The 15,732-nt window shown below is 41.5% G+C and overlaps 1 protein-coding gene across 1 annotated transcript; it reads right to left on the bottom strand.

Moving 5' to 3' along the window:
• Nucleotides 1–2,343: 2,343 nt before the first annotated feature.
• Nucleotides 2,344–15,639, bottom strand: LOC124260997. The gene is made up of 7 exons (XM_046695318.1): nucleotides 15,364–15,639; nucleotides 11,544–11,640; nucleotides 9,381–9,502; nucleotides 8,197–8,281; nucleotides 6,727–6,818; nucleotides 4,005–4,131; nucleotides 2,344–3,328 (listed from the first exon to the last, which is right to left on the bottom strand). The coding sequence occupies exons 1-7, from the start codon at nucleotides 15,513–15,515 to the stop codon at nucleotides 3,272–3,274; spliced, it is 732 nt and encodes a 243-aa protein (XP_046551274.1). The 5' UTR covers nucleotides 15,516–15,639; the 3' UTR covers nucleotides 2,344–3,271.
• Nucleotides 15,640–15,732: the final 93 nt, after the last annotated feature.

The raw sequence follows: 15,732 nt of genomic DNA, 5'->3' as shown, positions 1-15,732 counted from the left end.
TTGCAATATAAGGAAACATTTAAGCAAAAGTAAACATTTGACTCATGGGCGAGATATTATATTAACGCTCTAAATTGGCCGAATTAAGTTTAAAAGAGTTGAATTTTATGTCATGATACTTTTAAAACATACTTTCATTCATCTACAAGTAAACATTCTCGCCCATGGGCCGGCCTATGGGCGAAGTAGTTAAATTTGGACTTTTCGAAAAAAAGAAAAACCCAACTTTTTTTCAACCTAAGCATACATTCATGTTAACTGTTGAATTTTGTCGAAACCCTTTGTCAGAACTTCTGATTGGCCTCGGTGCAGAGAGTCTTGACTTTTGTGTTTCCAGACTTTAATTGTGTTAGACGCAATCGTAGCGGTCGTATAAAGCATTCATAACGAAAATGCATTCGTCCTCCTGTTTATCACTTGATTGTCTGGTCCAGACTGGTTTATTTACAGACTCCTCCATCGAACGGGTGACCTTCTTGAACGCAGTCTGGTGCCGGTCGCTCTCCCCTGCGTCGAAAAACTCGAACTCTGCCATCGTTTCTTAACATCACCTGTAGAGATCACTCTCTCCCAGTCACGTCGCTGCCACCGACGTACAGTTCGTGCCCATGGCAGTCAGCGTTGACGGTGTAGACGGGTCAAGGCCATTCAACGAAAGGGGCGGTGGGCTCGTATACCAGCCATACCAAGTCGTCGAGGGACTGTTCGTCTGTTGATGGCGTGTCCTAGTGCTGTCGTCTCGGTCACGAATCTGTTCCGGAGGTGGATCTGCCGGGTATAGCGGTCATCGGCCGGTGTCGTGACTCTCGGTCTTCCCGATCGTGGACGGTCTTGGGTCTGGCCTGTTTGCAATGTTTATCAATTTGTTGATGGTGGCTTGGCTTCAGTTGAAGGGTTTGCCAGCTGACGTTTGAAGCTCCCATATTGGCCATACCGATCGCCCTGTCTCGTTTAGCTGGCGTAACTCTTGGTAAATTCGTCTTGGTTTTGTGGTTTGTACTCCATGCTTGCTCTGACCATGTTGCGTTTTGGCAAATGTTTTCTGCTTGGGTTCAAACCGGTACCAGCGTTTTTGCTTTATATACAATTACTTTAAAAGTGATAACTTTCTTTTACCAGGTAGTTTAGTTCAGAATTGGAGGAGATACATATTTCATACAATATAGGACAAAATATAGGATTAAATTTAGGATAAAATGCAAAAACGTAAGTGCAAAAGAATTCCCAGTCTTGATTATTCTCAGAAACAAATTCCGTTAGGGTGAGTGAGTGAGTATGGTTCCACGCCGCTTTTAGCAATATTCCAGCAATATCAGGGCGAAGAACACCAGAAATGGGCTTCACACATTGTACCCATGTAGGGAATCGAACCCAGGTCATCGTCGTGACAAGCGAACGCTATATATATAGCTATGAAAATGATATGAATGTCTCGCGGAGATTCAGTGACAACACCGGGTGTTCTCGAAGAGGATAAATCCTTCCTTTTGATGGATTATGTTATCCCATGGTGCATTGTGGGACATTGTGGGCGCTTGGCGACTGCAGACATCCGAATTTATGACACTGCACCTCTCGACAAGCGGAGTTAACAGACAGCTTTCAACTGTATTGATTCATGTCACCGATTCACCGTGTGTTACGACCTGGGTGCTGTTGTACAAAGGTATCGTAGTGTACGACTGTCGTAACACCTATACTGTAACAGACTTACGACAGTCTTAGCGCTACGACTGCTTTGAACAACGACATCCAGCGCAGGTTGTTGGGGACCAGTTCTAAATCGGAGTCTCGAACCGGACTTACAATTCTATTATCTACGCAAGGTCAGATTAATACAAAATTTGTTTGTTTGTTTGTCTGTGCATGCGTGAGTCTGGGTGTGTGTGCATGCATGCGTGAGTCTGTGTGTGTACATGCGTGAGTCTGTGTGTGTGTACATGTGTGAGTCTGTGTATGTACATGCGTGAGTCTGCGAGTGTGCATGCGTGAGTCTGAGTGTGCATGCGTGAGTCTGTGAGTGTGCATGCGTGAGTCTGTGTGTGTGCATGCGTAAGTCTGTGAGTGTGCATGCGTGAGTCTGTGTGCTGCTGGTACTTACACCGGTACTCGTGAAGATTCGGGGTAGAATTGGTCTTCAACAAACCATGCTTCTCATGCTAAAGAGATCGGGTGGTCAGGCTCGCTGACTTGGTTGACACATGCCATCGTAACGCAATTGCTTAGATTGATGCTCATGCTGTTGATCACTGGATTGTCTGGTTAAGACTATTATTTACAGGCCTCCTCACATCGCTCGATTGTTGTCGAATGCAACAAATTAAATGAGTAGTACCCTTTCAGTGAAGATGAACATATTTTTATTACTAAACCGAAGTGCAATACAGCATGCATGGTAAATGTACACATGGATATAATGTTCTAGGTATAATAAATACAGATGGCATTTATATAAACGTGAAGCAAAAACACGATACTATGAACTCTCGTTATACTACTCAATTTAGATCGACATATACGTAGTTCGACATAAAGTAAAGTCGACATTACACAGCCATAGGGAGTGTATTGTAGGAGTCGAATGACAACCTTTGTCGTTGTACCGCGATGGATATTTAATAAACAAATAAATACATTAATAAATCATTCAAGCAATGGTAACAGGCGAAACATCAAATGAGTGAGGAGGTTTTGATTTCTCGGCGTTGGTGCCAAATTAACACATATTGCTCAAAATATTTTGGGACTGAAAATATACATTTATGGAGATAAATAAGGCATTGTCATATCACATATCAAGACAAAAACCCGTGTTTTTTTCAAGCGCTATGTGAGTTCTATATGGTACAGGGCGGTCAATAGAATCTTCTGTAAAACACATATTACAGTCCGATCTAAAATTACAGCCTACATCGCAATTCTAACACGCATCATGGGTATTCTATACTAGGTGTAAATATATAAGCGATAATTCGGATACATACCATTCGTGACCAACTCGTGTTATTCCGGAAAGGGACGACGAATGGAGACATACATGATTTAGGACTCTTTATTAGAGTTATCTGCCCTTGGCCTAATCGGGGCATTCTGGATGACAAAATGAAAATCGAGAGAAGGCCTGAAAGTTAGAGTTTGCAGGATAGAGGTAATGACGTAGGTGTTAAAAAACTTATTTGACTAAGCACCATTTGATGTACGATCGAATGCTCGAAACCACAGGGCGGGTTTTGTGCGTAACTTCCTGTCCTGCGCAGATACATGGTGTCTTTCAAACCTTCCCATAGCCAGACCGCCGACCACATGTGAATGTGAGAATGACCCCATCCTGTAAAATGAGAGAGTGAGTGAGTTTAGTTTTACGCAGCTTTTAGCAATATTCCAGCAATATCACGGCGGGGGGACACAAAAAAATGTTGGGAATCGAACTCGGGTGTGCGGCGTGGTAAACGAACGCTTTAGCTGCCCCGCCGCCCCCGTCCTGTAAACTATGTTCAAACACATGTCACAACTCACCAGTGATGTGAAATATGTTTATTTGTTTCAGACATTTTTGTCATTTTCCCCTCAAAATTGCGTCTCCGACCTTTATCGATAATCGATCTATATTTAGTTAACGATTATCGATCTGTTTTTCACTTCATTTGGTAAGGAGCAGTTAACCCAGAGATTTAGGCGTTCTTTCATTATCCGTTCTGCTTGTCTGCATATTGATGAAGAGGAAGAATGTTTATGGATAGGCAACTTCTTTATCGCAAAAGATGCGACGTTTCGGTGTAGACGCTGATTTCAAGCAGGGGACAAGCAAGTGTCAGCATCTACCCCGAAGCATCGCATTTATTGCAATAAAGAAATTGTCTATCTAAAAAAAAATCCTCTTCATCATACCAGCTTCTAAAAGCCACTTAAACATGTTCAAATGCATATTGATGGTTCAGCATGGATGATAAAACGTGGTCAAGGAATTTCGTAATTAGAAGAAAATGAAAATACCAATTACTCACTCGTATGAGACCTGGTAGCGCCGACCATAGGTTGTAGTTGGGTACCATCTCTCTGCCAGACGCTTTTCGTACAAAGGCTTGAAACACCAGGCCCGCTAAGATGTATACGAACGCCATACCAAAGAAACTGCAAGAGATTGTTAAGAGTGAGTGAGTGAGTTTAGGTTTACGCCGGTTTTAGCAATATTCCAGCAATATCACTTCGGGGACACCAGAAATTGGCTTCACGCATTTTGCCCATGTGGGAATCGAACCCGGGTCTTCAGCGTGACGAGCGAACGCTTTAACCACTAGGCTACCCCACCACCCTGATTGTTAAGACCAACGTTTAGATGTGCAGAGGGTAATTTGGCTTTCTAGTCATGAACATTATAGCTTCGTCACATGTGAAAATGAGTGGGATATATAGAAAATATCAAACTGATGTCTCTAGGGGAGACGTTTAGGGGATAGAAGTAACGTTTTGTTTTACGCCGCACTCGTCAATGTTCTCGCCCGGTGACTTTTAAAATGGGATGTGAAATAGAAAACAGCGTGATTAATATCATGAGCAACGAGCAAATACACCGGAGCATGATGACACAATACCAACAGAGTTATCGAGCCAGGCCAACAAGTAAAACTCGCTGTGGAACAATCAGCCCAGACCCTCACACTCTCTAAACAGTCGGTACTGTAAAGATCCAACCCATGCTTGTCCTAAAAAGGCAGCTATCGGGATTGGGTGGTCAGGGTCGCTGACTTTGTTGTCGCATGCTGTTTCCCCCCATTTCCTAAATCGATGCTCATGATGTCAATCACTGGACTGTCTAGTTGTTGTCTGATTATTTACAAACCGCCATGAGTGCAACGTCAAACAAGCATACAAACGAACAAACACAAACACATGTCGCAGGTCAGACACAGTAGACTGACAATACGCTCAAAGAGCTGACTGGCACTTGTATTTCCATATGGTTACGGACCGCCTTCGTGGTGTAGTTGGTAGAGCGTCCGCCCGGAGCGCGGAAGGTCGCGGGTTCGATCCCCGACCGCGTCGTACCAAAAGACGTTAAAATATGGTACTTGTTGGTCCCTGCCTGGCGCTCGGCATTAATGGGTACAACAAGGACTGGTCGGCTAGGAGTCAGTATAATGTGTCTGAGTGGGGTATTCATGCTTCTCTGCGGCATGGTATCTCAGTGGGCTAGCACTATAAAACCAGCTTAAGTCTGGGCTAGTACAAGCAGCCGCACATACACACACACACGCACACGCATGCACACGTCGTCATATGAGCGAAATATTCTCAAGCACGACGTTAAACCCAATTCCACCACCACCACCATATGGTTACAATGCGTGAAGCCCATTTCTGGTGTCCTCCACCGTGATATTGCTGGAATATTGCTGGAATATTGCTAAAGCGGCGTAAAACCAGTCAGAGCTCCAGATAAGCTTTTGGCCATGTGGGTATGATACCCATACTTTTTCAACTAAGTGGTTATTTCCAATTTCAAGTGGGTATCTAAACATTTTGATACCCACCATATTTTTAAAATTCGGGCATTTATTTCAAATATCAATTTTAAGAGGTGCAACATTTTTTTCATTCGATAATAGAGATAATACAAGATCCTCCAGGCTAAAGATGAATAACAAATAAGAAATATTATGTGCCTTGGTCTGCATCTGTTTTGGTGCCGCGAACAGCTAATGTTACAAGTTCATTTAAGATATCACCGTCAATTGAATCTGATTGTGAAACACAGCACTTGCCTATAAATTAATCTAGCAGTGATCTAATGAAATAGTTTTCTGTTTGTAGCGTAAAATAACTAGATATTTTATTTTGAGTGTGTTTAAGCTTTCGACCACGCTTGCACGACATTATCAGTATTACATTACATGTAGAAAGACAACAGCTATTTGATTGGTCGCTATTTATAGATGGGCCAATCAGTGAGGGATTAACAAACCATGACTGGTATTATATCTGTGTTGCGCATCTTAAATGCGTTTTCAATTATTCAAGATTCTTTTAATCACGAAAATTTGGAGATGGAAAAACTTCAAGTTTATTTCCATTGGTTTGATTTGATACGATACCAACATAATTTCGATGCATTGGGTACATACGCATTGCTATTTTGACATAGCGTAAACGTAAATATTTAGTGTTTTTTCGTACGCTGGCATTTATTTTTCTTGCGTATTTCAACTTTTCTACAGCGTATTGTACGCAAATACGCAGCTTATCTGGAGCTCTGAAACCACACTCACTCACTGTATTTCCTTGCTGCCAAGCGCCAGGCAGGGCAACAACAAGTACGATGCGGACGGGGACTGAATCACCAGCCCTCGACTTAGACGCTCCATCAAGATGTGATGGTCGGACGTCACTGACCTCCCGTACCGATTCTTATTGCACCCTGGATTTTCTGGGGATTAAATCTCCATTCTGCTACGATTATTTACAGACGCCTGTCATACAGCTTAAGGGGCGGCGGAGTAGCCTAGTGGTTAAAGCGTTAGCTCATCACGCTGAAGACCAGGGTTCGATTCCCATCTTAGATATAATGTGTCAAGCACATTTTTTGGTGTCCTTCGCCATGATATTGCTGGAATATTGCTAAAAGTTGCGTAAAACTAAACTCACTCACTCACTCATATAGCTTGACCGTTGCTGAGTGCAGCGTTGAACAACAAACAAATTAGACATTGGGAACGCCCATGCACGTACATTATGACAACGATGCTGCCTGCAGACAGCCCTCCCCCTCCATTGTCTTCGGGGTTAGGAAAACAACAGTGCTTGCTGGTTAGCGTGAAGTACTGAAATATACAAATATACAAGTTTACTCTTCATGCATTTCGGATGTGTCGAACAATAGTAAACGCGGTAGTTTGTGTTATCGCTATCGGGATTAGGAGCGCCGACTGACCTTTGGTACTATATCTATTCAGTTGACTGTATAATAATCATATCTGTTGTAAATAATGTGGCATATTGTCGCTGATCGTTCAATACCAGCGCGGCAATACCGGCTGCCCCTTTAGACCCGGAAGTGACTCACTATCACAGCGGTATTGCTATTTGCAGACTACGGCATGCCATACAGGCATATAACACTGTCTGACATTAGAAACGAATGTTAATGATATTAATGTTAAAAAATATTTTGGAATTGTAATAGGATCAGCAATGTAAATTTCCTTTTTAAAAATGATTTTAACTACTATTCATTTTCAAACATGGAAAGAAACGTATCAAAATAATGTTTAGCCTCAAAACGTGACATAACATTTGCTTCCGTTTGATCTACGTCAAACTCAGTAGAAATACAGTCAAACACCTTTGCACAATATTAACAAAATTTAAGGATAACAGCTTCTTATATTTCGAGCGTCGTTTGTCAATATTTTACTTCATGAATTTTTACATACTTCGAGTTATGCGAGGGTCGACGCAACTGCAAACTAAGACTTAATAAGAAATACACAGGGAACTTCGAGAAAACCGTTAGTTCGACACATCAAATCTCAACCCAACGATGTTTAACTGTATGTACAACAATTTATGTAAATACTTCGAGTTATCCGAGGTTTGACACAACTGCAAAAAGAATAGGATAGGATACTATATATAGCGCACATATCCACGTAACTAGTACATGCTCAAAGCGCTGGGTTTTTACCCTCGATCATTGGATGTCAGTCTCAGCGGCACAATGTATTATCAATCTCATCTCCCTTGGGAGCATACAACTCTTGCAGCCACTATGCGCACCAAGTTATTGCGGCTTTTCCACCCTTACGAGGTACCCATTCACAGCTGGGTGGACTGGGACATATATTCACAGTACTTAGTCCAAGTTTACTGCACGCTGCTGTACCCGCAACTGGGTGTTTGCACGTATCCATGTGGCCACCAACTGGTCATTTACCAACAGATTCCCGGGTTCTTTTAAGTGCACAGGGCTGGGTACTGTACACTAGGGGTTGTGACAACACTGAAAGAGTCGTCACAGGTGGGCTCGATCCCGGCACCTCAGGCTCGCTGGATCACTAGCCTGGCGCCTTAGACAGCTCGCCCACCAATACTATATAATGGATGCGCAGAGGCCAAACTTCGAGAAAACCGTAAGTTCGATACATCAAATCTCAACCCAACGATGTTTATCTATAATACTATGTACAGCAATTGACTTACGTATAATGCACTTCCTGGGGGGTTTTCACCGTCAACCGTAAAACTTTCAGTGGTTTCATCACATTTGAGAGTTACATAAGATGTTCTGCAAGTAAACAATACTGATTACGAAATTCGAGGAAATGAAGCTGATCGTGCTTCACCGGTAGATTCATGAATACCAGAGAGAAATGGTTTAGGATTCAGGATTCATTAATAATGGTTGTGGATTTAAAAATGCTCTCCAGTATTGTTTCAGGGCTCCAAAGATTCGCAAGTAAGGACACACCTTTTGCAGTTTGTAGTCACGCTCGGGAGATTACAAGTATATATTTTCCCGTGTTGTTTGAAGTGACGCTCAGGTGAGATAAGTAGCTATTTAAACCTTGTCATGTATGTACGGATTCTCAGGAGATACAAGTAGATAGTTTCACCTGTGTTATTTGAAGTGACGATCAGGTGAGATCAGTAGCTATTTGAAACTTGTCATGTATGTACGGATTCTCAGGAGATACAAGTAGATAGTTTCACCAGTGTTGTTTGAAGAGACACTCAGGTGAGATAAGTAGCTATTTGAACCTTGCAGAGTATGTACGGATTCTCAGGAGATACAAGTAGATAGTTTCACCTGTGTTGTTTGAAGTGACGCTCAGGTGAGATAAGTAGCTATTTGAACCTTGTCATGTATGTACGGATTCTCAGGAGATACAAGTAGATAGTTTCACCTGTGTTGTTTGAAGAGACACTCAGGTGAGATAAGTAGATATTTGGACCTTGCAGAGTATGTTCGGAATATCAGGCGATACAAGTACATGTAGATATTTTCACTTTGAGTAGTTTGTAGTGACGCTCAGGTGAGATAAGTAGATATTTGGACCTTGTCATGTATGTTCGGATTCTCAGGAGATACAAGTATATATTTTCCCGTGTTGTTTGAAGTGACGCTCAGGTGAGATAAGTAGATATTTTCACCTTGTGTGGTTTGTCGTGACGCTCAGGAGATTACAAGTATATCTTTTCCCGTGTTGTTTGTCGTGACGCTCAGGAGATACCAGTAGATATTTTCCCCTAGTAGTGTGTGCAGTAATAATCGGGTAAAACAAGTCGATATGTTGATCTTGGGGTGCCTGGGGTGATGTTTAGGCGAGAAGAATATAACTTTTGATCTGTAGTGCTTCTCAGATATGATAGGTGGATAAATTTACCTTTTTGTATCTGTCGATGCGCTGTATTCTATCTGTAGGCCATTAGTGGGGTCATCTTTGAACTTTGCCGAAGCTTGATCGCCAAGATTGAAGTAGGAGGAAATTGTATCCGTCTGACACGCCTGTACAACAAGGATTAGATGACAATTTATGTCAGCCGAAGCAACGGCAACGCGTGGCCCATGAAGTATCCACCATTCTTCCGTGACTTCAGTAAATACTGGATTGTCATTGGTTAATTAAAGTCATTCAGAGGTATGTAAGCCCGTTATACACATCTAATTTTGTAATTTTATGCATATTTTTAAAAATCTTAATAACGCGGTTATGATAGAATGGAGATAAACATACTTTGTTGGAAAACCAGAGGTATATAACGTAATTATATTAGCTCTAAGTTTTATAGTATGTTTATCTCCTAATTATTGGTTTCGAATCCAATATAACCCTTAAGTTCTTGAAAGGCTTTTAGAAGTTGATGAACATGAATGCAAGACACGTTTTATGATTAACAACTTCTATTTATTCTTTATGCGACGTTTCAGAGCTAATTCGTACTCCTTCATCGTTCACCCGATTAAGGACGAATAAAAAGAAGTTGTTACCCATAAAACTAGTCATGTATTATATAACCCTTAATCTGCCAGCCGCCTCCGTGGAGTAGTGGTTAGAGCGTCCGCCCGGAGAGCGGAAGGTCGCGGGTTCGATCCCCGACCGCGTCATACCAAAAGACGTTAAAATATGGTACTTGTTGGTCCCTGTCTGGCGCTCTGCATTAATGGGTACAACAAGGACCGGTCGGCTAGGAGTCAATATACTGTGTCTGAGTGGGGTATTCATGCTTCACTGCGGCATGATATCTCAGTGAGCTAGCACTATAAAACCAGCTTAAGTCTGGGCTAGTACAAGCAGCCGCACATACACATACACACGCATGCACGTCGTCATATGAGCGAAATATTCTCAAGCACGACGTTAAACCCAATTTCACCTTACCTCACCTTAATCTGCCATTAATTAAATATCCTTTACCTAACCAGATAATGTTTAAATAAAAACTCACTATATGAAACAGTCACCTGTACAACTTGTTTCTGCTATATTTAAGTTTGTATTCACGAGGATAATATGCGGTGGACTATACGCTCTATCAACGTAAGCTATAAGGACGTAAAGACGTAAAGAAGGACCTAAGAAGCAACCCGGCTCTTTAGGTCATACGTTCACAGTGAGGTGAGGTGAGGTGAAATTGGGTTTAAGGTCGTGCTTGAGAATATTTCGCCCATATGACGACGTGCATGCGTGTGTATGTGTATGTGCGGCTGCTTGTACTAGCCTAGACTGAAGCTGGTTTTAAAGTGCTAGCCCACTGAGATACCATGCCGCAATGAAGCATGAATACCCCACTCAGACACATTATACTGACTCCTAGCCGACCAGTCCTTGTTGTACCCATTAATGCCGAGCGTCAGGCAGGGACCAACAAGTACCATATTTTAACGTCTTTTGGTGGATGAGGCTAAGTATCCAACATAATTTCAGAATTGTCAAACCAACACACCTGCTTACACTGTCTTCCTTTGTAAACCACAAGGTGCTGATTCGATTGAAACTCACACCCTTTTCCAGTACCTAAACTTGTGATTAACATGTCGACATAATGGAAGATGCCAACCTTACGTCTTTGGACAGTTTTACTTGACTTGTAATTAAAGAAATTGGTTGTTGGTTGTGTAACGCAGCCCTCAGCAATATTCCAGCTATATGGCAGCGGTATGTGAATAATCTAGTCTAGACCAGACAATCCAGTGATCAACATCATGACCATCGATCTACGCAATTGGGATACGATGACATGTGTCAACCAAGTCAGCGAGCCTGACCACCGGATTCAGTTAGTCACCTCTTAGGACAAGCATGGGTTGCTGAAGACAAATTATAACCCGGAACGTTTCACAGAGTATGGGTGATCATTAGCTTTGTGCCATATTTTGTCTTGATACCAGATACCAATATTTGAAGGCATCCAGCGAACTGGGATTTGACATCTGGAATACTAATTAACAAATTTCAGCATCCGGCCTGCTACAGAGAGGTTTCTCGTGATGTTGCAGCTTCTACAACATGGTGTATTCACGACGACGACGACGATGAACCACTTACCGCTACTTTGTCGCATCCCCCACTGCCCTCGGAGAACTCGTTGCACGGGTTGTAGGAGTAGTACCACTGTCCAGTACCGTCTGCCTTGTCGGCATATCTGGCGAGGATGAACGATAATAGAGTCTTATAGTCGGAATTATGGCATTGGAGTAAACAACAAACAAACAAAGAAACAAAGCACGTGACAATAGTTAACTTTGTGAGATAGTTTACCTGCTGACACAGATAGTTTAACGGGTAGTTTAACTCGTGTTGTAATAGTTAAGTTAAGGTTGTGGTGTACCTGGTATTAAAGTTTTATAACTGGGCTGTATTGCTTATACTGTGTAAATGTTAACCTTGTGCTATATTGATCTAGAGCTTTAGGAAAACAGTGTTATAACCGGTGTTATAGTTAAATTGGTGCTGTTGTTCCCTGGTTTAATACTTAACGGTGTATTATAGTTTACCTGGTGTGAAGGTAAACTGAGTGTGGTACATGTACCTGTCAGGGACCAATTGCACAGAGCAATCTTAGTTACAATCAATCTTAGGCCCCTACAATCAACTTTACAATCACCATACAATTGCCCTAATCCACTTGCACAAAGCCGATCTTAGAGCGATTGTAAGACGGCATGTATTTAAGATCGCGATCTTAGCTAAGATCGAACTCTTCAACGGTAGAGGTACGAATTTCTTAAACTCGACTCCCGTCTACAGTTGTCTGAAAGTGCGCATAGCATGCTGCGCAAATAAAAAGTGATACTGGTCCAAGCACACAATACATACCCCCCTCAATCGCACCTTGCAGAATTTTCGTGAAAAAGTCCGAGAAATCTTAGAAGGAACCGATTACGTGGACGATAGCATATATTTTTCTACATTCTAACTGTCTTGATTTATGAACTGAAAATGTGATATTGCAACCACAGAAATACCTACCCATGTTTTATGAAAATACTGAAATACGAAAAAATACATGAATAAATTTGAATCTAGATTTAGTGACTTAATTATGGAACTTAAAAAAAAAAATATCAACAGTATCTCCTTATGATATAACACCTAAATGTATGATTTGCCAATGGTTGTCAATGAGACATTGTTTAATACGCAGCTGTTGGTGTGTGTGTGTGTGTGTGTGTGTGTGTGTGTGTGTGTGTGTGTGTGTGTGTGTGTGTGTTGTTGGGTGTGTGTGTGTGTGTGTGTGGTGGGGTGGTGGGGGTGGTGTGGTGGTGTGATGGTGGTGGTGGTGGTAAAATCCTAAATATATCCTAGACTACAATACAATAAAATAATGGCTACAGAAGTGTTCTAAAGAATCCATGGCAGGGAAGTACGTGTATTAAATAATATTTCAAGAGAGTAGTAGTTATTAAAAACCTATTCACAGTATATAATTTATTTAACCCTATTGCGTTGATAAATATTTTCCTTAAAGTGAAATTCTTTTGAAACATAATTTTTTAATGCCTCAACATGTGTATATCCCTATTTGATGACTACTTGTATATATTTAAATTGCATAATCAAATTTAGATTTATGGATGAGAAAGAAACTTGAGTTTGCACGTTAACTTGTATCTAATTATAGATTACTTTAATGATAAACTAAGACAAAATCACTCCATGACCGAAAAGAGATATCAGTATGTTGAGCTCTGCACATTGGGCATGACAGACTGTACGGCAACGGCATATGCCAAGGGAAACCACTCCCATCTTGCGTATAAAGTAAAATTATCTGCTCTTGAGTTAATGAAAAGGTCACGGCCATTGTTAATCGCACGCTGACACCATTCACTATTATCCTTTCTTTGATTATCAAGAAGGTATGTTGTTTCACACTTATTTCAACATTGAATCGGGTGGGAATAGTACTTTGTGATATCGACTCGATAGTTATGTGTTTCACTACAGTAAATAACAATGTATCCGACGTTAAATCGGTTGTGCATTCTCCGTGTTGTTGAAGTGTCGAGGCGAACCACACAGTTTTATGCAATATAAATGCAATCTCCAAACGTAAAGCTGATTATTTGCGTGAAAGACACACTAATTTGAATGCCATTTCTAAAATGACTCAAATGATCTTAGCTCCTTGCAATTGGTCCGGACCAATTGTAAGTTTCGATTGTAACTTACAATGATCTTAGCCAACAATTGCTTTGTGCAAGTAGATGGCGATTGTAACCGAAGCCTAAGATCGCGATCTTAAGGAATTACAATAATTGTAGCGCTAAGATCGTTCTGTACACGCGGGCCCAGGTATGTTTTATGCTATACTTCACCTGGTATTACAGTGAGTGAGTGAGTATGGTTTTACGCCGCTTTTAGCAATATTCCAGCAGCATTACGACGGGGGACACCAGAAATGGACTTCACATATTGCACCCATGTGGGGCATCGAAACTGGTCTTCGGCGTGACGAGCCAACGCTTTAACCACTAGGTTACCCCACCGACCCCTGGTATTACAGGCTACTGCCTGTTCATTTACCAGGTGTAATAGTTTGTAATCTATTTCATACCTTACCTTCCCCATGGTCCCTAGTATGGTGATCTACCTTCAGTTGTTGGCGATCTACAGCCTGTTTGCATATTGTATTGTCCAAATGGTGATATTAGTTTTAACTTTCCACGCTAGTTTTAATTCTAATTGTGATATTCTAGTTGTTTTAGTGTCATTCGTCGACAGGTTCTTATAATATACATATATTCCATTTCAATGTCAAATATGTTCTCGTCACGATATGGCTGAAATATTGCCGATGTGACGTTAAATATTAACTCACTCACTCACTCTTACTTTACCTGGTCATATATCTATATCTGTATTGTGGTCATGTCAGTACTTTTGTTCGGTGTTATCGTCACAATGTGTACAGGTATGTGTTGCATTCCCCATGTGTCTCCTATCAGTAAAGGTTATCGTCCTCATTGTGAATCTCCACATCCTGGTCACACGCGGTGTGAGTACGTCATCGCGGTATACCCAGATAATATCAGATAAAGTTACCACGAGTACTGGCATCGGGTGGTCACGTTCTGTGACACTGCAGATTGTGCATTGTGTTGTCCAATGTCATGGTTCCTTGAGTGGAGATCGTGCTTTTAGTCATTGGTGTGCCAAACCTAAGGTTACACATCGTACAATATGAATAGTGTTGTGCTCACTATGGTGTTAAACAAACCTAAGGTTACACACCGTACAGTATGAATAGTGTTGAGCTCACTATGGTGTTAAACAAATCTAAGGTTACACACCGTACAGTATGAATAGTGTTGAGCTCACTATGGTGTTAAACAAACCTAAGGTTACACACCGTACAGTATGAATAGTGTTGAGCTCACTATGGTGTTAAACAAACCTAAGGTTACACACCGTACAGTATGAATAGTGTTGAGCTCACTATGGTGTTAAACAATATTCTCCGAATCTGATGTTGGTTTGTTTAACGCCGCACTCAGCAATATTCCAGCTATATGGCGGCGGTCTGTAAATAATCGCGTCTGAACCAGACAATCCAGTGATTAACAGCATGATCATCCATCTACGCAACTGGGATACGATGACAAGTCAGCGAGCCTGGCCACCTGATCCCTTTAGTCGTGTCTTACGTCACACACGTTTTGCTGAAGACCTACTAGTTTGCTGACTCCCCACCATCCGATCCCGTTAGTCGCCTCTTACAACAAGCATGGGTTACTGGAACAAATTCTAACCTGGATCTTCACGGGTTCAGGATCTGAGAGTGCAATAACCCAAGTATATCCCAAGAACGCCATATCAATCAGACTTGATCAATCATCAAACAGTACATGGTGAAGGTACTTACTTCGCAGTTCCGTCATTTTTACCCAGGGGTGACAAGTCAATGGTCCCTTTAGAGTTTTTACATGAACAAGAATTGATTTTCTTGCAGTCTTCAGATGAACTGGGCGTTATCATATAAACACACAAAATCACTATCAGCGTAGAAGCATTCATTTTTGGTCAAGGAAGAATCTTCAGTTAGACAACCATAATCCGACACAAGCGGCGTACAACACTGTCCCAAAACGTGAGAATCATGTGACAAGACAATCAGCACCTTCCCGGTGGAACTCGTGAGACAGTATACCCATATGACTAACCGACGTTATCCGAAGTTTTCCGAATGAACACTTGTCATATGATTACAATGAGCTATGCAAAGTTTATCGTA

The sequence above is a fragment of the Haliotis rubra genome, unplaced genomic scaffold (genome assembly GCF_003918875.1).
Source record: "Haliotis rubra isolate DU_JTF1 unplaced genomic scaffold, ASM391887v1 Scf783, whole genome shotgun sequence".
Classification (NCBI taxonomy): Eukaryota; Metazoa; Mollusca; class Gastropoda; order Lepetellida; family Haliotidae; genus Haliotis; species Haliotis rubra.
The sequence above is the reverse complement of the archived record's forward strand: the minus strand, read 5'-3'. Positions and strand labels throughout refer to the sequence as shown.

Bases quoted from the DNA above. Each gene is read 5' to 3' on its own strand.
- LOC124260997 (XM_046695318.1), bottom strand. From the start codon at position 15,515: ATGAATGCTTCTACGCTGATAGTGATTTTGTGTGTTTATATGATAACG. The intron at 9,503-11,543 runs GTAAGTGGTTCA...CTTGTTGTACAG, and splicing joins GGGGATGCGACAAAGTAGCG to GCGTGTCAGACGGATACAAT. The intron at 4,132-6,726 runs GTACGTGCATGG...AATCTCTTGCAG, and splicing joins GGCAGCATCGTTGTCATAAT to TTTCTTTGGTATGGCGTTCG.